The sequence below is a fragment of the Scardinius erythrophthalmus genome (genome assembly GCF_964197995.2).
Source record: "Scardinius erythrophthalmus genome assembly, chromosome: 15".
In the NCBI taxonomy this organism is placed as follows: Eukaryota; Metazoa; Chordata; class Actinopteri; order Cypriniformes; family Leuciscidae; genus Scardinius; species Scardinius erythrophthalmus.
The window spans coordinates 39,692,875-39,717,573 of NC_138235.1; the positions used below are offsets into that span (position 1 = coordinate 39,692,875).

The 24,699-nt window shown below is 38.9% G+C and overlaps 1 protein-coding gene across 1 annotated transcript; it reads right to left on the reverse strand.

Annotated features, from left to right (window-relative positions):
• Positions 1 to 8,464: 8,464 nt before the first annotated feature.
• On the reverse strand, positions 8,465 to 23,298 carry eno3 (enolase 3, (beta, muscle)). Its single transcript, XM_081386858.1, has 12 exons — positions 23,193 to 23,298; positions 20,859 to 20,947; positions 20,226 to 20,321; positions 20,027 to 20,085; positions 19,121 to 19,190; positions 16,876 to 17,009; positions 15,720 to 15,942; positions 12,748 to 12,945; positions 12,463 to 12,664; positions 9,392 to 9,500; positions 8,689 to 8,747; positions 8,465 to 8,597 (listed from the first exon to the last, which is right to left on the reverse strand). Exons 2-12 carry the CDS (start codon positions 20,944 to 20,946, stop codon positions 8,531 to 8,533), a joined length of 1,305 nt encoding a protein of 434 aa, XP_081242984.1. The 5' UTR covers position 20,947; positions 23,193 to 23,298; the 3' UTR covers positions 8,465 to 8,530.
• Between the last annotated feature and the right edge of the window lie 1,401 nt (positions 23,299 to 24,699).

The following is a 24,699-nucleotide window of genomic DNA, read 5'->3' on the forward strand; positions in this document are numbered from 1 at the left end:
CAGCTTGTCAGTGACGTACGGCTCTGTAAACGCTGCTCACTCTTTCCAGACATGAGAAGCATTTATGAACCTCTGACAACATTTAATAACATGCTTTTACTATAAACAAAGAATAAGGCAGTCGTGTGTTTATTAGTCATGTTTAATCAATCAAAGCGTTTCGATCTTCTGTTTATTCAGCGACAGCGATGATGTCCATAGGAGTTTCCTGGAATGATGTGTGTTATATTACATACATTCATACATACTTCTACGGCGGGTCATATTTGGCGTGTGTGTGTGTGTGTGTGAGACGCCCTCTGGTGTTCAGATGGATATGTGGTGTGTGTGTGTGTGTGTGTGTGTGTGTGTGTGTGTGTGACGCCCTCTGGTGTTCAGATGGATATGTGGTGTGTGTGTGTGTGTGTGTGTGTGTGTGTGTGTGTGTTTGTGTGTGTGTGTGTGTGTGTGTGTGTGTGACGCCATCTGGTGTTCAGATGGATATGTGGTGTGTGTGTGTGCGTGAGACGCCCTCTGGTGTTCAGATGGATATGTGGTGTGTGTGTGTGTGTGTGTGTGCGTGTGACGCCCTCTGGTGTTCAGATGGAGCATTTACTACCGATCAGCCGCTGCACTGACAAACTGCACATAAAATAATCGCAGCCTTTGCCAAATCACATGCAGTTTCATTGCGATTAATTGTGCAGCCCTAGGTCATATCAAACATCTTTTAATAATTTTATGTGTACCTGTGTTTGCGTCAGCATCCCAGACCGCTGATGACCCCGATCCGGTCCACCTTCATCCCGAAGCACCCCCGCGCCATTCCCTTCCGGCTCCGGCCCTGCAGCTTCCGGTGCCAGTTCAGGACGTCCAGGACACCGCGTGACGGGGGGCGGGGCAAGAGCGGGGGGGCGGAGTCTGCTGACCCCTCCATGACCTCTGGATGAGCCAATAGAAGAGAGCCGATCTTCAGCCCAAACAAATCCTGCAGAACCTGCACACAGTTTATACTATATCAGCTTTCTGAATGCTGGAACAACTTGACGATTCAAATACAGCGCAGTCCTACTCGAACTGTCTCATATATTTAAGCCGCGTTTCCACCGCAGGAACTTTCCCCAGGAACTAGGAACTTTGGGCTGGTACTCGATGTGTTTACACCGCAGGAACCAGGGTCTAAATGAAGTTCCGGGTAAATATTTCCCCCTCCGATAGTCCCTGCTCACGAGGTAGTACTTTTTCAAAGTTCAGGAACTTTCAGGGGTGGGACTTGTGCGCTGCACAAGCTGATTGGTTGTGTTCACGCCGCATTTTGGTTGGATGACTCCACGCAGCATTTTCTTTATTTTTAACCTCCCTTTTAAAAAGTGGCTTCATGCAGTAAAGTTGTCTGTCTGCAAATATGGAATTTAATAAAAAAAAACTGGGGGACTGGCGACGAGTTTCAGGCTTTATTATTTGGGTATTTGTGGAAGAGGAAACTTTCTGCGCGTTCGTCACAGCCATCTCACGGCCAATGTCCGCAATAGCTGATAACATACAATTTTATATCTAACGTTAGCATTACGAGCTCTGAACACGCTTTATCAGTGCTCGTCTCTTTTCTGCCACAGCTTTTAATATTAAGTCATTATATGTTTACACATTGTCATCTATTGCAAGGCAAACCATGTTACAAATTTACTATAACAGGATTGAAATAGCGCATTGAGGTTGGTAACAAACAACTATTTACAAGACTGTCACTATTTATGATTGATAGACGGGGTTCAGGCTTTTTTTAAGAGTATTTGCGCAAAAGGACATTTTTGCGCGTTCGTCCCAGTCATCTCACAACGTACCTTGTCTAATTTTATACGCACACGAGCTTTCTGAACACGCTTTAGTATCAGTGCTCGTCTATTTTGTTATGTTAATTAGCCTACCTCGTTAGTAAACCAATAACTGCAGCACAGTTTGAATCTCCTTCATACTTATAAATGTGGCGCTCAAAACTGATTACTGTCCGTCGCAGACTGGGAGGAGCAGTTGCGCGCAGTTTACCTTCCCGGTACTTTAGACCGCGGTGTAAACGCAGAAAGCAACCGGTCTGGGGCAAAAAAGGTTCCTGGGAAAAAAGTTCCTGGGACAAATTGTTCCGGGTAATTTCGGTGGAAAAGCGGCTTTTGGGTACGTTAACACGACAAAGATGTACTAAACATGGAAACGTTTTTCCTTTGCGTATTTCGCGTACAGGTTGTCAAAACGATCCCCGCTCAACCGGATCCGTGGAAATGACTAAAAGCGCTGTATTCTGCTGCCAGGCCAGTAGATGGCGATGTCACTTTTTGTAGAAATAAAAAATAAACTCTATTCGTATAGACTGAACACGTAATACGCATGTGCCTGACGTCACTGTTTTCACAAATTCACATTTTGTACTTTTAAACAGGAGATGATAATGATATCATTTTCAAAAACTTGCACTTTTAAACCCGTTTTCAAAAATGTGTGTTTTCAGGCCCACAAAACACTGTTGTCTTGTAAACGAACGGCGAAAACGCATAAAATGTTTTCAGTTTTTAACACCCCTTAGTTAAATATAATAACCCTGGATGTCTTACTAATGTGGAAAAGGAAATAGTACTTTTGAATTTTAAATCAATCTAAATCTAAAAAAGTTGAAAGCTTAAGTGTGTAATTTTAAGACAGAATCACCAAAATTATGTATATTTTCAAATAGACAGCAATACTACATGTACTAGGCCTATATCATATAATTATAGAGTAGTATGCTCGTGTGTGACTCGACTAGCGCTAGACTTGACCCTCCATCTTTATAAAAAGAAGAAGAGATTAAAACAACAAATAATATTTTATATTTTTGATGACAACCAGACATTCATTTTTCCATAAGGATTTTAAAATGTCTTCGTTAGGAGTTTCTTTGGTCTGTCTGAATACTCGATTCTGATTGGCTGGAAGCTGTGCAATAAAACCGTTGCTGCTGAACTGATGCTCGCAGTCGCAGGTAATTCGTACATCTCTCTCTCTCTCTCTCTCTCTCTCTCTCTCTCTCGATAATGAATTCAGATAATTTTTGATATTATTCGTTCATTCTTACGCACTACTTCTCTGACTCAAATCGAGCGGAATGCTAGATCTAACGAGCCGTAACTGAGGAAAATAACCGTAGATTTGACCCTTCCGGTCAAATATTGCGCAGCAAACATCAATAGTTTTAAATTGTCAATGTTGGCAAAATTACACGTAGATTATCCTTTACATAACACATGAACCAAGCCAACCAGCTACGAGGAGAATCACATTACAAACTTGGATTTGAAACTAAAGATTGTTTGAAAATCTGACTCAAAACTGAACGGCTTTAACCCAGCTAACAAAAATGTTCTCATTAAGTTATTCATGCTGTTTCCTTTCTTGTTTCTGTCAACTAAGTTTGATATACTGTCTCATGTCGCATGAGCTCGTGTTAAAACCACAATGTTTAATATTAAGCTGCCCAGAGGGACAGAGCTGACACTTTAAAATTATATTTTTGACATGATTGATTTAGTTCCTCACTTGATCTTAATTTATAGCCTATGTGTTTGTTAAGTTCCTATATCGCTTTTTCCTCGTGTTCTTGCATCTCGCTCGTAGCTTCTTCTTCTGCTACTTTACTCTCGTGGCAATATCGTTTTAATTATTAATTTATTCTTTATTTATAAATAAAAAATAACGTTCAAAATATGTAAAAATTAAAAATGTAAACGTTTAGGTAACATTCCGTTGTATAATTTTGCAAACATTATGGGAACGTTAGTTCTGAATGAACATTCTGAAACACTTAGACAAAAATGTTTCAGGAAAAAACATTCCATGATTGAACAATGTACAGCCTAATTATGTTTTTTGTGCTAATGTTTTGAGAACAATATTTAAAACGTCACTGGTTTGTTCATTATTTCATTGATACATTCCAATGATATAATCGAATGAAATATAAAATTATTGATTTAAAGATGTTGATTATATATGTAGAAACAATTAACATATTATGCATTAAAATATTTGAGTAGTTTGAGAACGTGATTGTTTTTCCATTCCACTGCTTTATATGTCTATACGGTGTTTTTAATATGCTTTAAGACAAACCATGTGTAAGTTCATAAGTCGACAGCATTGCTGAGTATTTCCTCCTTAAAACTGCAGTGAACCAAAGACAGTCTCAAAAACACGCTTTGAAATCGCTGGTGTTTCTGACGTCACAAACTACCTTGTAACCAATCAGATCAACGTGTGATCGTCAACCAGTGGATCTGAGTGAGTGAGTGAGTGGAGGCGGGGCTCATTCATAGTAATGCGTACACTTCAAGCTATTTTAAGGCATTAAGAAATATTTTTCAAGGGAATAAAAACAAATATATATTTTTGGTGATCAAAGATGAGGTTTAAGGGATACAATTATTGATTACAGAGGGACTTAATAATGTGATTAGATGACTTCAACTAAAGCAAATAGTGTTTGAGGTGTTTATCGTGGAATATTGCCACGTTTTTTAAAGTAATAGGCAGTATACAGCATGTAATGAGCCGAATCACACAAGCAATGTCTGTTATCTAACAGGTTTCCCAAACACCGATCTGTCATTCATCCATCAGTCAAGCTAGTCCCGCCCCCAAACTCACGCGATTGGTCGAGTCAGGAGTGAAATCCTCACCTGTGTGTCTGATTGGCGTGCCGATGGCCGTCCCTCTACCTGCGTTGTCACGGTGATGATGAGAAACACGAGGAGAGAGGAGGTAAAGTTTAGAGGAGATGAAAAAGCCATCCTTGTTTTTAAAGAGAAGTAAATATCTGTCCAGTTCTGGCTCGGGTTCTGTCCTGTACGGCTTCAGGACGGGTCTCTGTCGGAGCCGGTGCAACACTCTGCCTTTTAAGAAACATCGCTGTGATGTCACACATCGCTAACGGTTGCCGTGGGCGACGCCCCGCCCCTCACACACGTCACGGCCTCCATACTGAGCGCAGATTCTCATTTCTCCAGCTGATACACACCAACTCTTTCACTTCAGGATGAACACGTCACATGCACGCTCACATTTTTGCGCTTTGTGTCGCGTTTAATCGTCGGCCTCTTTATAGCTCATCACTCTTCACAGTAACAGGCTGATGTGACCTCTGACCCTCTCAGGTTCCGCCCCCTATAAAAGTTCCCCCTGGAAACGGGCGGCGCTCAGGAACTATGTCCTCCTGTGAGAGCGCAGACACAATAGTTCGGCGTCAGATGAGAGTTTCCGTAGCAATGACCACGGGTCACGGGCCTTTCAACCTGCGTACGGACCGGCAGACACATGCACGACACAACATCAGACTCGGGAATTAGATGCATTTATTTGATCTAAAATACAGTACAAACAGTGAAATATTAATAGAATTTATGTTGTTATGTTTTCTATGTGAATATATATTAAAGTGTAATTTATTCCTGTGATCAAAGCTGAATGTTCAGCAATATTACTCCAGTCTTCAGTGTCACATGATCCTTCAGAAATCACTCTAATATGAGGATTATGACATTTATGATTATTATCAATGTTGAAAACAGTATACATCTTTGTGGAAACTGCGATACAAAACCATTATAAATATAAATATTAAAAAAAATGACAACTGCAATTATTTGATCAATAATTATAACTTAATTTTGACATTTATAATGTTACAAAGGATTTTTATTTCAAATTAATGCAGTTCTTTTGACATTTCTATTTATCAAAGAGATCTGTGACATTTAAAAACGGATGATAATAAGAATCGTTATTATTAATAAGCACCGATAATAATTGAGCATCAAATCATCATATTAGAGTGATTTGTGAAGGATCATGTGACACTGAAGACTGGAGTAATGATGCTGAACATTCAGCTTTGATCACAGGAATAAATTACACTTTACTATATATTCACATAGAAAACAGCTGATTAACATTAGAATAATATTTTTTAAAAATGACTGTAGTTTTGATAAAATAAATGCAGCCTTGAAAATATTTATTTAAAAATCATAAAAAAGTATTATTCCAAACTTTTGACCGATAATTTACCAAGCCTATTTTTAAGATATTTTCACACAAAAAAATCACTTGACCGTAACTCTATAATTTATAATTATTATTACTAATAACATGAAAAAAATCCTCTATTGCAAAAGCAAGTGTCCTATCGCTGTGTTTAAAAGCAGGAAGTTTTAGAGAATCGAAAACACAGAATAGTGTGTGAAAGTGACACTCTCTCTCTCTGACGCATCACAGCGCAGCCAACGACAGCCTGACCTCTGACCCCTGGGCACTACATCATACTCACGCATGCTAATATGACACACACACACACACACGGGTGTGTTTCTCGGATGTCGTGCTGAAACGCTTTCGGCCTGATGATCGTCGCCAGGCAACTCTCACAGCGAGCCCCGAAGCCTCCGGCTCTCTGACGTCAGCAGCGCACAGTCCCGCTTTAAAGCCAAAGATCACGGGGAACATTCATTCGCGATACAGTCGTACAGATCTTTTCTTCCGTGTTGTGACAGATAACAGATTATCTAAAAGAAAAAGGCGAGACTTGGTTCTGTGATTGATTGATTGGTTTGATGTGGAGAAGTGGGCCTGGCACTCAAAAAAACAGAGGCAAATAATGTTAAAATAAATACGCTTAAAATAAATGAATAAAAAACATGATTTAAATTATATTTATAGTGCATTACAGCAGCTTGAGACTGCGAGACCACTGAACATTTACAGATTTAGCCTTAAAGCCTGAATGCATTAATAATGGTTACAGGGGTTTGGTTGTGTTCAGGCTCTACTAGAACAGGTTTTCCTGCTTGAATGTTGATTATTCTCCTCATATTCTCCATTGTTTAATCTCCTCTCTTCCCAGTCTGTCAGTAATGCTCTGGTTTCCCGAAAGCATCGTTAGCCAACTATGTTCTGTCGTTTTCAGCAGTTTCCCGAAACCATCATTCCAACAAACATCACAGAGTTGTGTGTTCGGAGCGACAGATCTCGACCTGTGGTTAGAAGCAAGAGTTTCTAGTTTGCATGACATGTGGACTCAATAAATCCTGATCTTGAGCAAAATAAGCAAGCTGACATTCAGTGCAATCTGTATCTTTTATTTAGGATACATACAAATGTCATTTACGTCTTTTAGTTTGTCAAGAGATTTAAAGTGTCGTTTCTGAAGAGTGCGCAAGTGTGAACGAGCTCTAGTGCGTAAGAACGAGACTATGAGTGAATCTGGAAATAAAGCAAAATAACTGAGAAAAATGAGAAATAGTCCTCAGATGCATGTCTGTAATCTATAGCAAAACATCTAGCGTTAATTCGATCTCAAACAGATTAATTAAAAGTAGTTATTACTCCAGCACCTGCGTGACATCAAAGCGGTTGAACGACCAATTTGCGACATGGTTTCGGGAAACAGTCGTGACGAGCTACTTGATTTCTTCAACGATGAATCGTACGATAGTAGTTAAATAGCGAGTTACATCGGCGTTCGGGAAACACACTCATGTTTAGTTCCTGTCTCTATGAAGCCCCTCCTTCTGAAAAGCACACTGTGCTCTGATTGGTCGGCTGGAGCAGTGTGTTGTGATTGGTCGAGCACTTCGAGTGTGTTTGGGAAATGTCCCGCCCCTTACCATAACCGCCAGTTTAACACACTACTAACTCAACCAGGCCCCGCCCCTTTATTCTGCGTATGAATTATTACGAGGAATATTGTGACGTGTTCGTTCCCGGAAGAAACTCAAGACTACAATGAACTCAGGAGTTCATAAACACTGATATAAAGAACTCACTTTTTCATGCTCAAACAGCAACATTACACACTAAAGACAGATAAACGTGTAATAGAGTATAATAGGTCCTCTTTAATATTTTGAATTAGTCATTTTAGTTGGTTTAAGTAATTTTGTAGTGTTTTTGTCATTGTATTCAGTTCTGTGGTGATTTACTCATTGATCAGGCGTGTGATTGGTCGATCGCTCATGCTGCAGGCGTGTGATTGGTCGATCGCTCATGCTGCAGGCGTGTGATTGGTCGATCGCTCATGCTGCAGGCGTGTGATTGGTCGATCACTCATGCTGCAGGCGTGTGATTGGATTACATTGACATTTATTCATTTAGCAGATGCTTTTATCCAAAGCAACTTACAAATGAGAGCAATAGAAGCAGTTAAACTAATAATATGCAAGTGCTATGACCATTCCCAGATTAATCTAACGCCATACATGTACTGTTTTTTTTTTATAAAGATAATAGATATAGAATAGAAGTGTTAGTATTAATGTAATTAGTGTTGTAAGTTTATGTAAATAAACTTTGTAAATTAATTTAAGATAGTATTAATGGAATTAGGATTACACACTAAAGATGAAGATATGGAATAAACTACAGGTCCCCTTGAAGGTCATGTAAATAATGCACTGACAGTCCATTTCTTTCACTTTTTTTATTTTATTTACTCATTTCAAAAAAAGCACTGATGGAGGACGGCGGATGTTTAGAGTTTCGGGTGACGGTAGTCTTTGCCTGCAAACTTGGCCTTGTCACCGAGCTCTTCCTCAATCCTGTTGAGAACAGACACACACACAGATGAGAGTTGGCACACACAGATTGTCCTTTAACCTGATTTGTGAGGTGTATGATGTCACCGCTGACCTCATCAGCTGGTTGTACTTTGCCAAACGCTCCGATCTGCAGGGGGCGCCGGTCTTAATCTGATCACAGGAGGAGATGCATTAGTGTGGCAGAACATTTGAGAAGAAAGAGACGGTTTTCACAGCGAGGGGATATTGCTTCGCTGCTTAAAGGTGCAGTGTGTAAGTTTTAGTAGCATCTAGTGGTGAGGTTGAGAATTGCAACCAACAGAAGTTATGGTGGCCGACAGGAAGTGATGTCGTCGTCTGAGACAGCAGAGAGTAGCCAGTTAATCAATGAGGTTTCTTTACAAAGACACATTGGTTTGCTTGATTCAGTAAAACAATGTTATTGCAAATATTATTGTTACTTGTTCATCATTGGGTCAGTGTTTCATTCGCGGACTTTGTTGTTCTTCATAAGAAGCGAGCTAGTGATGAAACGCGTTTGTCCGCTCAGGGCCACTGTAGAAACATGTCGATGTAAGCGGACCCACGGTGTGTGTAGAGAGAAAACGCTCATTCTAAGGTAATAAAAACATAACGGTTCATTATGTAAGGTCTTTATACACTCAAATCATAGTTATGTATATGATATTGCATTTGTCAACAGATCCTTAAATATTACACAATGCACCTTTAATGCGTATAGTGGGGCAGAACATTCAAGAACTAAGAAACGATTATTTTGCATTGGTTTTCGCTGTGTGATGCGTTTCGTGTACCTGTCCTGTGCAGAGACCGACCACCAGGTCAGCGATGAAGGTGTCCTCGGTCTCCCCGGAGCGGTGGCTCACCATCACACCCCAACCGTTAGACTGAGCCAGCTTACAACTACACACACACACACAGAGCTGTAAAACTGAGCTGTTCAATGGAGTTTTGCAACACTGACAGAGTTGAACACTGATTGAACAGAACGGAATCAACTTTGAACTGAATGACACTGAATTGAATTACCATTGAACTGAATTTAATAATTTATGAATTTTGCAACATTAACAGTTATCGAACTGAATGTTTCATAATTGACGAAATTCAGCATTGACATTTATTGAAGTGAATGACACCATTTAATTCATTTTCTGTTGTAAAGCAGTTATATAGAATAGAATTATTTTCATAATTGATGAGTTTTGCAACATTAACACTATTCTTGAACTGACTTGAATCAACATTGAACAGAATTTAGCCGAACGACACCACTGAATTCTGTAGAGCTGCTATACAACAGAAACTGAACTGAATAGGGGTGTAATGATATTCAAACCGAACCGAAAAACCGCGATACAACAGCCACGGTTCGAACCGCGATACTCTCATGTCGAACCGAACGTGCCCCGCCCCCTGCTCCCAACTCTCACTTCACTTTGTCACAAAACTATTTTTTCTTCCTTGACATTTCATTAAATAGTAATTAATGAATACACTTTAAACAACTAATAAGAGCTGTAGTTTTAATAAATATTATTATAATATTATTTACTAAATAAAGTGCATGTCACGTGATTTGGGTGATCGATCACGCTCGGGAGTTTACATACGCACTTCAGGATGGCAACTCCGCGCCACGGCATATTGTGATTGAAGACCCTGCGGTCACAACCACGGACTGATATTGATACAGCAGCAACAGCAGCAGTGCTGATCACGAATCTTGAGAATGATCATAACACCTGTCATCATCCAATATGATGACATATCACAGCTTTTTTTAATCATTGTTTGATTTGCGAACATAATCCTCTGCCGTCTGGCCGTTTCCGCTTCAAGCCGGACTCGTCTTGCGCTAACGGTAATTTCCTTTCACTGTTCACGTTTTGATTTCGGCAAATCACTTTTGGCGAATGCAAACAACGTGATTATTGTTCATGAGTCCAACATCCAGCCACGCAAGAAAACATGCAATCTACCTGAGGGAATAATATGCTCACAAAACATTTCTGATTATTATTTGTTTAAAACGGTTTTGTTTCCCCCCCCCCCAGGATTCTTTGATGAATGTAAAGATTATAAGATATTTATTTGAAATAGAAAGCTTGTGTAACACTATAAATGAACTGTCACTTGCTGAATAAAAGTAGGCAATTACTTTCTTTAATTACTTTCCCCAAAAAATAATCTTAACCTCAAACTTTTGAACTGTAGGCCTATGTATAATGTTAAAAAAGCTTTCCATTTCAGATAAATGCGGTTATTTTGAATGGTGGTTTGTTTGTAATGTGACATATTTTTTGTATGACATTAAAATTATTTTTAGAATTAGATTGAACATAAATAGGTTAAGCAATACAAATGTGTTTGTCTGATAACCTTTTAAACATAGCCTATACTTAACTACAGTTTGCAGACACTGAAATTATGTACATTGTGCGATACAGTAAATATTTTGAGTGTCCCTCATTTTCCTATAAAGAACCACAATTGTCCCGCATTTTACTTTTCTGAAGTTGGCAACCCTACTCAGGTGTGCAGTTTATTTCTGACTAGTCAGTGGAGACATTTAGGCTATTTCATTTTAGTTAACTCAGGTGTGCTAACTGCTCTAAAGAAAACATGAAGCCAATGTATAAAATGAATAAAGTTAAGTTAAATTATTGTTGTTGTTGTTTTTATTAAGTTTAAAGTGACTCTAGTGTTATTATTGCTGGTGGTGCCCTGCCATGAACCCTGCCCCCACAGCAAACAGAACCGAACCGAACCGAACCGTGGCTCCAAAACCGTGATATGAACCGAACCGTGGCATTGGTGTATCGTTACACCCCTAGAACTGAATTTATTTCATAATTGATGAATTTTGCAACATTGCAACATTATTGAACTAATATTAAACTGAATTGAATGTTTCATAATTGACAACTGTCAGCATTGACATTTATTGAACTGAATGGAATCAACATTGATCTAAATTGAGCTGAATAACATTGAATTCTGTAGAACTGCTTTACAACTAAAACTGAATCGAATTATTTTCATAATTAGGTGAATTTTGCAACAAACAGTTATTGAATTAAATTGATCCAACATTGAACTGAATTGAGCTGAATTACACTATTGAATTCTGTAGAGCTGATTTACAACAGAATACGAATTGAATTTTCATAATTGAATTTTGCAACATGAACACGGTTATGGAACGGAACTGAATCACTGAACTGAATTGGTTTCATAATTGATTCATTTGTAACAGACACTGTAAACTGAATAGAATTAACATTGAACTGAATTGTGCTGAATGACAACTGAATTCTGTAGAACTGCTTTACAGCAGAAACTGAATAGAATTTTCCATAATTCATGAACTTTGCAACATTGACACCATTATTGAACTGAATTCATTTTAATGACACTTGTCTTCCATAGAGCTGCTTTTTAGCTGAAACTGGATTTTATTTTATAAATTATTAATTTAGCAATATTTAGTTATTTTGCTGTTTATTACTGTGAAGCTGCTTTATATTATATAAAGCGCTATAGATATAAAGTTGACTTGACTGTCTATATCAGGAGAATAATCATGGGCCCTGTGGTGCAGCTCTGCAAGGAGGCCGTAATGGGCCCCGTGGTGCAGCTCTGCAAGGAGGCTATAAATGGGCCCTGTGGTGCAGCTCTGTGAGGAGGCCGTAATGGGCCCTGTGGTGCAGCTCTGCGAGGAGGCTATAAATGGGCCCTGTGGTGCAGCTCTGTGAGAAGGACGTAATGGGCCCTGTGGTGCACCTCTGCTAAGAGCCTCTGCTAAGAGGCTGAAATGGGCCCTGTGGTGCAGCTCTGTGAGGAGGCCGTGCTGTATACTCACGCCTGGATGGACTCGGTGACGGAGCCGATCTGGTTGACTTTAAGCAGAAGGCAGTTGCAGGCCTTCTTCTCGCATGCCTGCTGGATGCGTTTAGGGTTCGTCACGGTCAGATCGTCTCCCACCACCTGGATGTCCACAGATCCTGTAAACTTGCTCCAGTTCTCCCAGTCGTCCTGGTCGAACGGATCCTCAATGGACTGAACTGCAGAAAAGCCCAGACGCACATAAACGGGTCTGTTTGCGTACAAACTCTGTGTGTGAGTGAGTGAGTGAGTGAGTGAGTACCTGGGTAGTTCTTAATGAAGCTCTTGTACAGATCTCCCAGCTGCTCTCCAGTGATGTGGCGCTTTGGGTCGTCGGGTGATTTGAAGTCCAGATCATATTTTCCACTCCTGAAGAACTCGGATGCTGCAACATCCATCCCAATGATGATCTTATCAGGATAGCCAGCCTTCTCGATGGCGGATTTCAACAGCTCGAGAGCTACGGAAATGCATCTTTATTAGAGAACATTTAAATTTTATTTTATTTTTTATTTTTTTTTTTTTTTAATGTATAGTGTAGTGTATAGTGGAAACCTTATGCCTCGTTTCCACTGAGCAGTACGGTACGGTACGGTACGGAACGGTACGCGTTTATTTGCGTTTCCACTATCAAAAGTTGTGAATGGTACCAAAATGCCGAACCGTACCGTACCACTTTTTAGGTACCCTTCCATTGGGGTAGGCTACCTAGCACAGTGGAACGGTACTAAAAGGTGGAGCTAGACTCACCGCAGGACGTTGATTGGTTGACAGAGAATCGTCACTTGCGCGTGCTACAAGAGGAATGACAACATAAGCGCCATTTTTTAATATACAGTTTAATATAATACTACTGTTACTGTATCACGAAATGTAATTAAGAGTTTTTCAGGCGAGAATGTAGTTGTTTAAAGCTCAAATCTGTGGTTTATTTATGAAGATGATTTTTTTTTCCCCGGTTGTGAGATCCATGCGTTCAGCGGGCGCTCGGCGCTCATGTTTCCCGGCTGGATGAGCCTTGCCTCGGCGTTCGTCGCAGACTCCGACGGTAGTGGTTAAACATAAGATATAATTCGTTTTGTGTAGACCTAACGGGCGATCTTTGGTCTCGTGAATATATAATGAGTTCCCTGTCAATCGTTTTGGCTGAGGGCTAAGTTTAGTTTTATATTAATGTTATTTGTGTTTAACTACTTGTAATGTTAGAGCGCTGCATTTGGATATTTGACTGAATTGTTTGCTTTATTTCTTATTGTATAGCTTCTTGTACTTTACTTAAACTTTTATATAGGCTATTATTGATAAAACTGAAATTTTACAAAAAGAAATATGGTTTCTTGTCATTTTTTATTACAAGATTATCACTGATGTTTATTGCAACATTTGTACAAATGCATATATTGCCTGGAATATGTTTATTTTATTTATTTTTTTAAACGAAAAGAGGTAACATTAGGGTTGTGTTTATATTTCGTTTCGTTATAACGTATAACGTGCAGTGAATAATCAATATGCGTTGCGCATGAACCACATTTGTGTCCCTATAATGTTTAATTTATTTAAATGAAAACGAAAAGAGGCAGAGTGGTGTTTTATAACATATTTCGTTTTATTGTTGCTTAAAATGTACAGACAGAGTAACCGAGATAACCGGTGTATCAGCGACGCTTTTAAGAACACGCTGTACCATTTGCATGTAGGAGTCGCACATGGCAAGTACAAACTTTGCGTACTTGATATTGAGAAAAGCCTAATGTCGGCGCTTGTCTTCTTGTGACAAACATGTCGAGGAGCAAGAACAAGATCTGCTGCATGTCATCCATTGTAGTTTACTATGTTCTTCTTCGCGCGAAAATGACGTCGATCGAAACACCACGCCTATCAAGTAAGGGTAATGTTGGCAGTGGAAACGCTAGCCAGATCATGGTTAACAGACCCGAACCGTACCGTACTGTCCCGTACCGTACCGTACTGCTCAGTGGAAACGAGGCATTAGTGTCTCTCTTGAATCCAACACGGAAGTGACTTAAACTGCAATTCATCGACTGGCCACAAGAGACAGGCTGCAAAAGAGAGTCTCATAGACCCCAATGTAAAAGTGCCCAATTTTACAGCAGAAATAAACATGGTACAAAAGGTGGTTTTGGTCTATATAGCTAATCTTGCCTTTTATGACAACTGTGATGGAGGTGAATTTTTTTTTTTCTAACTGCATCTTCTGTATAATTAAGGGCGTGGCCACTTGAGATACAGGTGGATTGCCACTGATGTCACAAGCCGCTTGTCTGCTGTCTGTTAGCATCACGTCACCTAATTTTGTTTTATCTGGGAGTGACGCGCAGCCAAGACCGGCTTCGCCCACTTTGGGCTTCAAAAACCTGACGTCATAGACACTATGTCCATTTTTAATTTTTTTTTAGTCTAGGTTATAAACCATAGTCTGTAAAAAAAGATGGACGACGTATTATGAGCTATACTGGGACCAGCCACCAGGGGGCGATCGAGACACTGGGTTTATGAGCTATACTGGGACCAGCCACCGGGGAGGCGATCAAGACACTGGGTTTATGAGCTATACTGGGACCAGCCACCAGGGGGGCGATCAAGACACTGGGTTTATGAGCTATACTGGGACCAGCCACTGGGGGGGCGATCAAGACTCTGGGTTTATGAGCTATACTGGGACCAGCCACCAGGGGGGCGATCAAGACACTGGGTTTATGAGCTATACTGGGACCAGCCACCAGGGGGGCGATCAAGACACTGGGTTTATGAGCTATACTGGGACCAGCCACCGGGGAGGCGATCAAGACACTGGGTTTATGAGCTATACTGGGACCAGCCACCAGGGGGGCGATTGAGACACTGGGTTTATGAGCTATACTGGGACCAGCCACCGGGGGGGCGATCAAGACACTGGGTTTATGAGCTATACTGGGACCAGCCACCGGGGGGGGCGATCAAGACACTGGGTTTATGAGCTATACTGGGACCAGCCACCGGGGGGGGCGATCAAGACACTGGGTTTATGAGCTATACTGGGACCAGCCACCGGGGGGGGCGATCGAGACACTGGGTTTATGAGCTATACTGGGACCAGCCACCGGGGGGGGGCGATCAAGACACTGGGTTTATGAGCTATACTGGGACCAGCCACCGGGGGGGGCGATCGAGACACTTTGGCTTCTTTTCAGCACTTGTGCGGCATGCTTGGTATAAACTCATAACTCATACCCTCGTTGTTCTCGAGGATGTTGGGTGCGAATCCGCCCTCGTCTCCCACATTGGTGGCGTCTTTGCCGTATTTGGCTTTGATGACGTTCTTCAGGTTGTGGTACACCTCAGCGCCGATCCTCATGGCCTCGTGGAAGTTCTTGGCTCCCACAGGGAGGATCATGAACTCCTGCATGGCCAGCTTGTTTCCGGCGTGAGAGCCTCCGTTGATGACGTTAAACGCCTGAAGGGAAAGAAACGAGAGGAGAGGGATGAGAGCGGAGACAGACAGTAGTGCTGGGCAGTGGTACACCGTTCATACTGAATACCAGTGTTTATTTTTGTTATAATATGAATTTAATATACGCCGCTTTTTAGTATGTCGCTTTAACAATGTTGGGAACGCTGCGTTTTGAGAACATTGTTTGAGAGAACATTTGAGAGGGTCTTTTCACTGTAACTGTGGTGAGGCTCAGCTGTGTGTGTTACTAAGCCTGACGATGAAAAAAAAAAAAAAATCTAAATAAAAGCACATAAAATTACTAAAATTTAAATAAAAACTGAAAATATAAAAATAAAAACTAATTAAAAATATAAGTAACACTAAAGGTATATAAAAAAAACTAATAAAAAAACAACTTATAAGAGCACATAATTTAGTAAAGTAAATGAAAACTAATTGTATATAATTTAGTAAAGTAAATGAAAACTAATTGTATATAATTTAGTAAAGTAAATGAAAACTAATTGTATATAATTTAGTAAAGTAAATGAAAACTAATTGTATAAACTAATTGTATAAAATAGTTTAATAGTAAACTAGTTTAAAATATGAACAAATAGAATTATATAAATAACCTTAAAAACTAATAAAAATGACAAAAGCACAAACTAAAATTACTACAATGAAAAAAAACACACATATACATTTATTTATTTATTTATATATATATATAATATATATATATATATATATATATATATATATATATATATATATATATATATATATATATATATATATATATATATATATATATATATATATATATATATATATATATATAAGCTCATTTAAAATATTAATAAATATTATAATAGCATACAATACTAAAATGCCGCTTCATAGCCCTTAAAAATGCTGTGATCTAGAAGTGTGTTGGGGCGGCACACATACGGGTACGGGGAGGATCACGTCTTTGTTTCCCGCGAGGTCTGCGATGTGGCGGTACAGCGGCACTCCCTTCTCAGCCGCGCCGGCCTTACACACCGCCAGACTCACACCCAGGATAGCGTTCGCTCCAAACTTAGCTGTGGGCAAGAGTGTGTGAGAGAAACTAATGACACGGTTTAAAATGTGTGCGAGTGACTGAATAAATGTGTGTGCATGTTGTTGAGTGTATGTGTCTGCGTGTGTGTATGAGCGTGTGTATGTGGGCATAAATGTGTGTGTGGGTGCGCATGAGGATGAGCATAAATGTGTGTGTATATATAATTGTGTGTGTGTGTGTGTAAAAATGTTTGTGTGTGTGGGTGTGTATTAATATTTGTATGTTTGGGTGTGTGTGAGAATGAGCATAAGTGTATATATAAATGTTTGTATGTGTGAGTGTGGGTGTGTGTGTGTGTGTGTGTGTGTGTGTGTGTGTGTGTGTGTGTATATATATATTAGGGCTGTCAATCGATTAAAAATTTTAATCGCGATTAATCGCATGATTGTCATGAGTTAACTCGCGATTAATCGCATTTAATCGCACATTTTTTATTTGTTCTAAATATACCTTAAATTAATACTTTTCAAGTTTGTAATACTCTAATCAACGTGGGCATGGATAAATATAGATGCTTTATGCAAATGTATGTTTATTATTGAAACCATAGTCAATATAGCATGAAGACGAGACATGTTTCAAAGGTCACAGATGTTTTTCAAAGAACTTGTTCATGTCTATTAGACACATGTAGAAAGAACAAAGAAATACCAGGTTCCCATTACTTCTCTTTCTTTGCACTGAGCAATTTACTAACACAAAAATGTTTAGATTTTTGCATGACAGGGCAGCTCTTCTGAAAATGCTAAATGTACATTTAGCATTTATTATTACATTGTAGTCTCTCTCTGTGCCCATTTTGATGAAGCTAAATTCTCAATAAATTCTCAATAAAACGTATATTTTACTGTTTCTGTTGTCAAACAACGGAATGAATTTGAAATGGTGACTGAAACGCGACAAAATAAACATAACCAGCTCTCCCTTCCAAGACGTTAATCTGCACAAAAATTCTGATAATCGAGCCGTCGTCTGGTGAAATCAAATACACATAAGCTAAAGACAATATCCGTGCTCTGATTTCGGCTATATTTGTAAAATTAGAGAAGCAACATAATATCTGTGTTTAACTGAATTAAAGCGCTGCTCCTCCGCGTGAGACGCAGAGAGAGAGAGAGAGAGAGAGAGAGAGAGAGAGAGAGAGAGAGAGAGAGAGAGAGAGAGAGAGAGAGAGAGAGAGAGAGAGAGAGAGAGAGAGAGAGAGAGAGAGAGAGAGAGAGAGAGAGAGAGAGAGAGAGAGAGAGAGAGAGAGAGAGAGAGAGAGAGAGAGAGAGAGAGAGAGAGAGAGAGAGAGAGAGAGAGAGAGAGAGAGAGAGAGAGAGAGAGAGAGAGAGAAGTACCGGCGGTACCGGTATATTCTCAGAAACTTAAGGTTTGGGCGCTTTGTTGAAGGGAGAAAAAAAAAAAAAAAAAAAAAAAAAAAAAAAACGCTAAAGGGGTCTGCAATGTGGCTAAGTTGCCAACACTGTGTATCTCCATTTCTCCAACTAGGGGTTGGGTCACGGGTCAAACAGAAAATACGCGCTGCGTTAATCGTCCGTTAAAAAAAATTAGTGCCGTTAATATGATTTTGCGTTAACGCGTTATTAACGCGCTAACTTTGACAGCCCTAATATATATATATAAAAAATGTATGAGTGAGTGTGGGTGTGTGTATATATAAATGTTTGTATGTGCGAGTATGTGTGTTTGTGTGTGTGTGTGTATATACACATGTTTGTGTGTGAGTATTAATGTTTGTATGTTTATGTGTGCGTGAGCATGAGCATAAATGTGTGTGTATATAAATGTATGTATGTGTGAGTGTTGGATGTACAGGAGCATAAATGTTTGTGTGAGTGTGTATAAATGTGTGTGAGACTGTGTGAATGCGTTTGTGTGAGCGTGTGAGTGTATAAGTGTGTGAGCATGCGTGTATACAAGTGTGCACGCGAGTATAATGGTGTATGTGTGCGTGAGACTGTATGAATGTGTCTGTGTGCGCAAGTGTATATAAGTGTGTGAACATAAGTGTGTGTTTATAAGCGTGTGTAAGCATGTATGTGAGCTTAAGTGTGTGAGTGTGTGTGAGAGTGTTTGAGTGTTATTTACATTTGTTCTCAGTTCCATCGAGTTCCAGCATGAACTTGTCAATTTTCTCCTGATCAACGACGCTGAACTTCTGTTTAGAGACAAGGATGATGGGATGATATTGGGCACACATTGGCTTTTCACAGTCATTTTTGATCAGGAACATTAAGTTTAACTTTTTTTAAATAAAATGATATAAAATAATTTCAGTGCAGAAGTAACAAAATGATCTTAGGTCATTTAGATCTGTACATGAGAGCATTTCTTCAGTTGTTCAAGCAAATATGCAAACTTTCAAAACTTCACTACAGTAAACATCTACATTTCTATAAGTTGAAACAAAGAAAATGAGAATTTCTCATGCATTTGGTCCATCAGGTGAAAAAAGATGATATTTGATTGACAGGTCAAAATCATGCTATGCATATAGTGGCCAGATGATGGCGGTTATTCATTCTGATATTCATGATGGGATGTGAATATTTATCAGGTAAATGGAGCATTTCATTAGTTTAATTATTCAAATTTTTTATATTTTAAATACAAAATGTACATATATTAAACACTATGAGGTTAAAGGGTTTATTAGGTTGGAAGCCAAGAATTTTAATAGGCAAGGCAAGTTTATTTATATAAATGTGATACCAAAAACCATCATGATAAACTGTGCAAGTTTAAGCAAACGCAGAACTGAACTAAACATTTTTCAAATTCAAAATTTCACAAAATAATTTGCATGTTAAAAATGCTAAAAAATAAACAGTTGTGTTCCACATTTAAAGTTGGCATCACAAAAATTGAGCCACTAAAAGGTTTTAGGAGCATTTCCGTTGCAACTTCTCCAAGGGTGAATTAGAGTGAGCTTTCGAACGATGCATAATTTATGATGATTATTAAATGAAAAAGGAAAAAGGCCATCCATCTCACCTTCTCAATCAGTTTGGGAGCGATCTCCTTGTTCACATGGTCCACGGCCTTCTGGGTACCTTAAACACACAATTTTTATATATATATATATATTTTTTTTTTTTTTTTTTGTCTGTGTGTAATGAATGAGGTGTGTGTGTGTGTGTGTGTGTGTGTGTGTGTGTGTGTGTGTGTGTGTGTGTGTGTGTGTGAGATGTACCTTTGCCCAGGTAACGGGTTTTGTCTCCATCCCGGAGCTCCAGAGCCTCATGAACTCCAGTGGAAGCACCGCTGGGAACAGCCGCCCGGAAACGCCCTGAAACACCAGAAAACAATCAACTATTACACACGTCTCCTCAAGACGAACTCTGAATGCTGAACTGAAGTAATTTAAGTTACAAAATTTTTTTTATTAAATAAAAGCCTTGAAGTGTGAAGATTATTGATCTACCTGCCGGTCTATTCAGTAAAGGTTGCTAGGGTGTTGCTAGGTGGTTGCTAAGGAGTTGCTAATGTGTTTAGTTGTTACTAAAGGCTTCACCAGATTAATTCAGTCACTGCAGGGTTACATTTATATCTTAACGAAAACATTAGTGTAAATGTACATGAAAAACTTAAGTTAACTGAAATTTAACAGCTTAAGTTAACTGAAATTTAACAGCATTTTCAGTAAACTGCCAACTCGATGTACTAAAACAAGTAGGCTACAGCTAAAGTAAATAAAAACTATATAGACTTTTTAATAAACTATTGATTAAAGTGACATACAACAAAATAACTTAAAGGAAAACATAAAATTTCAAATAATGAAACCAAATAGTATCGCAATGAAACTAAAACACAGCATTTGTACCTTTGCTTGTGTAAAGATCGACTTCAACAGTGGGGTTTCCTCTGGAGTCGAGGATCTCACGAGCGTGAATCTTACTGATGGTGGACATCCTGAGAGAGAGAGAGAAAGAGAGAAAGAGAGAGAGAAAGAAGAAAGAGAGAGAGAAAGAGAGAGAGAGAAAGAGAGAGAGAGAGAGAGAGAGAGAGAGAGAGAGAGAGAGAGAGAGAGAGAGAGAGAGAGAGAGAGAGAGAGAGAGAGAGAAAGAAAGAAAGAGAGAGAGAAAGAGAGAGAGAAAGAAAGAAAGAAAGAAAGAAAGAAAGAAAGAAAGAAAGAAAGAAAGAAAGAAAGAAAGAAAGAAAGAAAGAAAGAAAGAAAGAAAGAAAGAAAGAAAGAAAGAAAGAAAGAAAGAAAGAAAGAAAGAAAGAAAGAAAGAAAGAAAGAAAGAAAGAAAGAAAGAGAGAATAAACTAGTGTTCAAACATTGGATTAACCCTCCAAAGCAAGGTTTGGCTAAGTGTGTGAGAGCGAAAAAGTGTGTGTGTGAGAAAGAGGGTGTGTATCTTTTGCTCTCTGAATGTTTAGTTTCTTCATTAGCAAATAAAGTCCTGTTTGTTTGTTCAGATAGCATATTTAAAACGGTCATCAAATTGATAGAGAAAACCATTTTTATGAATAAAAAGTTTTTAAATTGGTCAAATGATTTAAGACCTCTGCACAAACCCTTAAAATACTGTACACACACGGTCACCCCTCAGCTGTCTGATACAGTCTGAAGTGTCGCTGATATTAATAGAGCGGCTACAGTAGAAGAGAGAAAATACCTCAGGAGTGTGTGTGTGTGTGTGTGTGTGTGTGTGTGTGTGTGTGTGTGTGTGTGTGTGTGTGTGTGTGTGTGTGTGTGTGTGTGTGTGTGTGTGTGTGTGTGTGTGTGTGTTCTCAGTCATACCTCGACGACTCCATATGACCTTTACAAAGCCCTGCCGAACCCTGACCTTTGTGCACAACATTCTGACCTTTGCATTTGAGCAATGCCACTGTAAGAGCCTCTCTCACACACACACTACGCAGCTTTATATTAGACATTAGGCCGACACAGTAGATCTGATTTAATTCAATTAATTTATCGACACCAGATCTTCTAAATTTCAATTTGATGCTATTTCTACAAGTTTTTTTTTTTTCTGCAAGTTTTGCAGATTTGTGGTTGAATATAAATATGTAAACAATGCAAATGTAATTTTTCTCTGACAGACATGCAGATGGACTATGGAAGATAGTTTCTGCCATGAAATAAAGGCAATTGTTACTTACAATTCAGACTTTATAACTTTCTCAGAACTGTAAGAAAAACTCACTATTTTCTAATCAGTGGCAGAAACAAGCGTCCATCCATGTTCCCTTAGGGTTCACCTTTTTACATCAGGGTTCTGATGTTTCATATTTCAGAGATAAAGCAATGGTCAAAACTAATGTAATGTTTCAATTTGTAAACCCAAGTTCTCATTTTTGATACCAGTTACCAATCATTTATTTTTTCAATCAAGATATTGATACTTTTTATAATCATCATTCATTACAATGTCTTTATTCAAAGTTTTATCAGTTTCTGTGCAAGATGGACAGAGCATAAATCACCAATCACAGCACAGCATTTTATCGAGCGCGCGGAGCTGCCCACGAACGTGTGGCACGTGATCATACAAATCCAACTATCTATAGGCGCGTGCACATTGACGCAACAATCAGTTATTAAATAACCATCTAATGACGCAATGTTTAGCCTTTAGCAATATTTGGACTTTACCCGAAGTATAACTTGTATATAATAATAATAATAATATGATAATTGTGCATCGTATATCGTTTATTAGTCATGATGTTAAATCTCCACTGATTGTCCCTGTAAAACATGACTTTGACCGTAACGTTTCCGATCCAAACCCGAAGACTGAGGGTGCCACCGGAAGCGTGAAGGTCATTTACTAACAAAGTTTAACGGTCTTAAATCTGCACCGGTTTAACAAACTCAGCGTTCATCTACAGTCTCCACATAACACACTATATCTCCTAACAGCAAACTTACACACTCGTCCAGCTTCTCAGGCTGAGTAAAGTTTAATATTAATAAAATCTACAGGTCCCAGATCAGAAGACGTGTCAAATAACGACGGAGATTTAGCGAGAGTTCGGTTATTAGAGCTGATCTCAGATCAGATGCTCCAGTCAGGAAGTAAATCCACATTAGACTTTAACGCACTTTTGCAGATCTCGTGCACGCGGCCGTTCGATACCGCAACACAAAGTGTCAGAAATCTCTCATAAACACACAGTTGCCGTGAAGTGCGTGCGTCTTTACCTGAGGGCGATTCGCGTCGGTGTCAGTCTCGGCGTTTGACAGGGTGTGAATGAACAGGGGAACTGCAGCGCCGCAATTTATAGACGGTCTCTAAACTACGTTCCCGTATATGGGAAAGACTTTAGGGAGCGTCTAAAAACACCAAACGTTTACAGAGCGCGCGAGTGATTCAGGACACGCATCACGCATGTTTCATATTACAAGTAATTCAATATAAATGTAATTATCATCAGTTTGAAGAGTCAGTTAATCATTTGTTTTGGGACTGTGTGTGTGTTGCAAAGTATTTTGGGTTGACTTTTCAATCTTTTTTAAAAGGTGTCTATCTTCAAACTTATGTATTATAAACCGAATCTTTTTTGGTGACTCTTCTCATTTTAATTTCCTACTTTTTGCCGAATTTTATATTCATAAATGTAAATTTTCAAAGAAAAATCCTTTTTTATTTTTAAGAAAGAGTTTGGTGTGTATATAAACTCCTTGAGGAAGATATATATATATATATATATATATATATATATATATATATATATATATATGTGTGTGTGTGTGTGTGTGTGTGTGTGTGTGTGTGTGTGTGTGTGTGTGTAATCACTCGTTTAAACAATATGCATCTGCTTTGAATAACGTTAGAAAACATGACGCACTTCTTTTAATTAATTTATTGTAATTTACCCAGGCACTATTATATTTATATAATAACCTGGTGTGGTTCTAACTAGTCAAATCCACATCAGGCTTTATATACAGGACAAAACCTGAATGCATACACACATCAGGCAATAAAGCGGTAAATCAGCAGCTAATGTAGTTGTAGTGCCAATGTTTGACATTCTACCAGATCAATCTTGACATTTTTAGATTAACGGTCACTTATTCTGGATATGTTTGGACTGGATTGTACACTTCTACACTGCGTACTGAAGAGTGTGTGCTGTGAGTGCCTGTTATTTAGACAGATGTCTAAATAAACATCAGGTTTATTCCTCTGGTTAAATACTGCAAATCTATTTGGGTATTCCACGCATACTGAAAGTGAACATGCAACTGCATACTGCAAAATTACAGTTATAGTTGTATGACCAAGCCACCTGTGAACAAAAGGCCTGTTTGATCTGGAGGTCAAGAGGTCATCTGAAAACATGCCTTTGGGTTTCAGATTGTCTGAAGGTCAGTGCTAAAAATCACTATTTAAATTACTGTAACCTGCAAAGCACAGTTAATAAAATGTTGCCTAAAAACCAGGCGCCTAATTTACAAAACACATCTATGATTAGATTTGATCCTAAATTACATGCACTTCATCCAATGTCAAATGTGTACGATCGGGTCAGCCTACAAACATACGTCATTACTGTATAACTTTATAAGCATTCATATCATTATATGTGCAAATGAGCAACATTTTAACAGATTTGTGATAATTAGGGCCTCTGCTATGTCTACACTTAAAATATGCTTGCTGCATGAAGTATGATAATATGGCTGAATGTGTATGTTCCAGATC

What these genes read in the sequence shown, in the direction of transcription:
- eno3 (XM_081386858.1), bottom strand. Translation starts at nt 20,946, where the DNA reads ATGTCCACCATCAGTAAGATTCACGCTCGTGAGATCCTCGACTCCAGA. An exon ending in CGATGGAACTGAGAACAAAT is followed by an intron (nt 17,010 to 19,120) that starts GTAAATAACACT and finishes TCTTGCCCACAG; the next exon opens with CTAAGTTTGGAGCGAACGCT. An exon ending in CTTCATTAAGAACTACCCAG is followed by an intron (nt 12,665 to 12,747) that starts GTACTCACTCAC and finishes GCTTTTCTGCAG; the next exon opens with TTCAGTCCATTGAGGATCCG.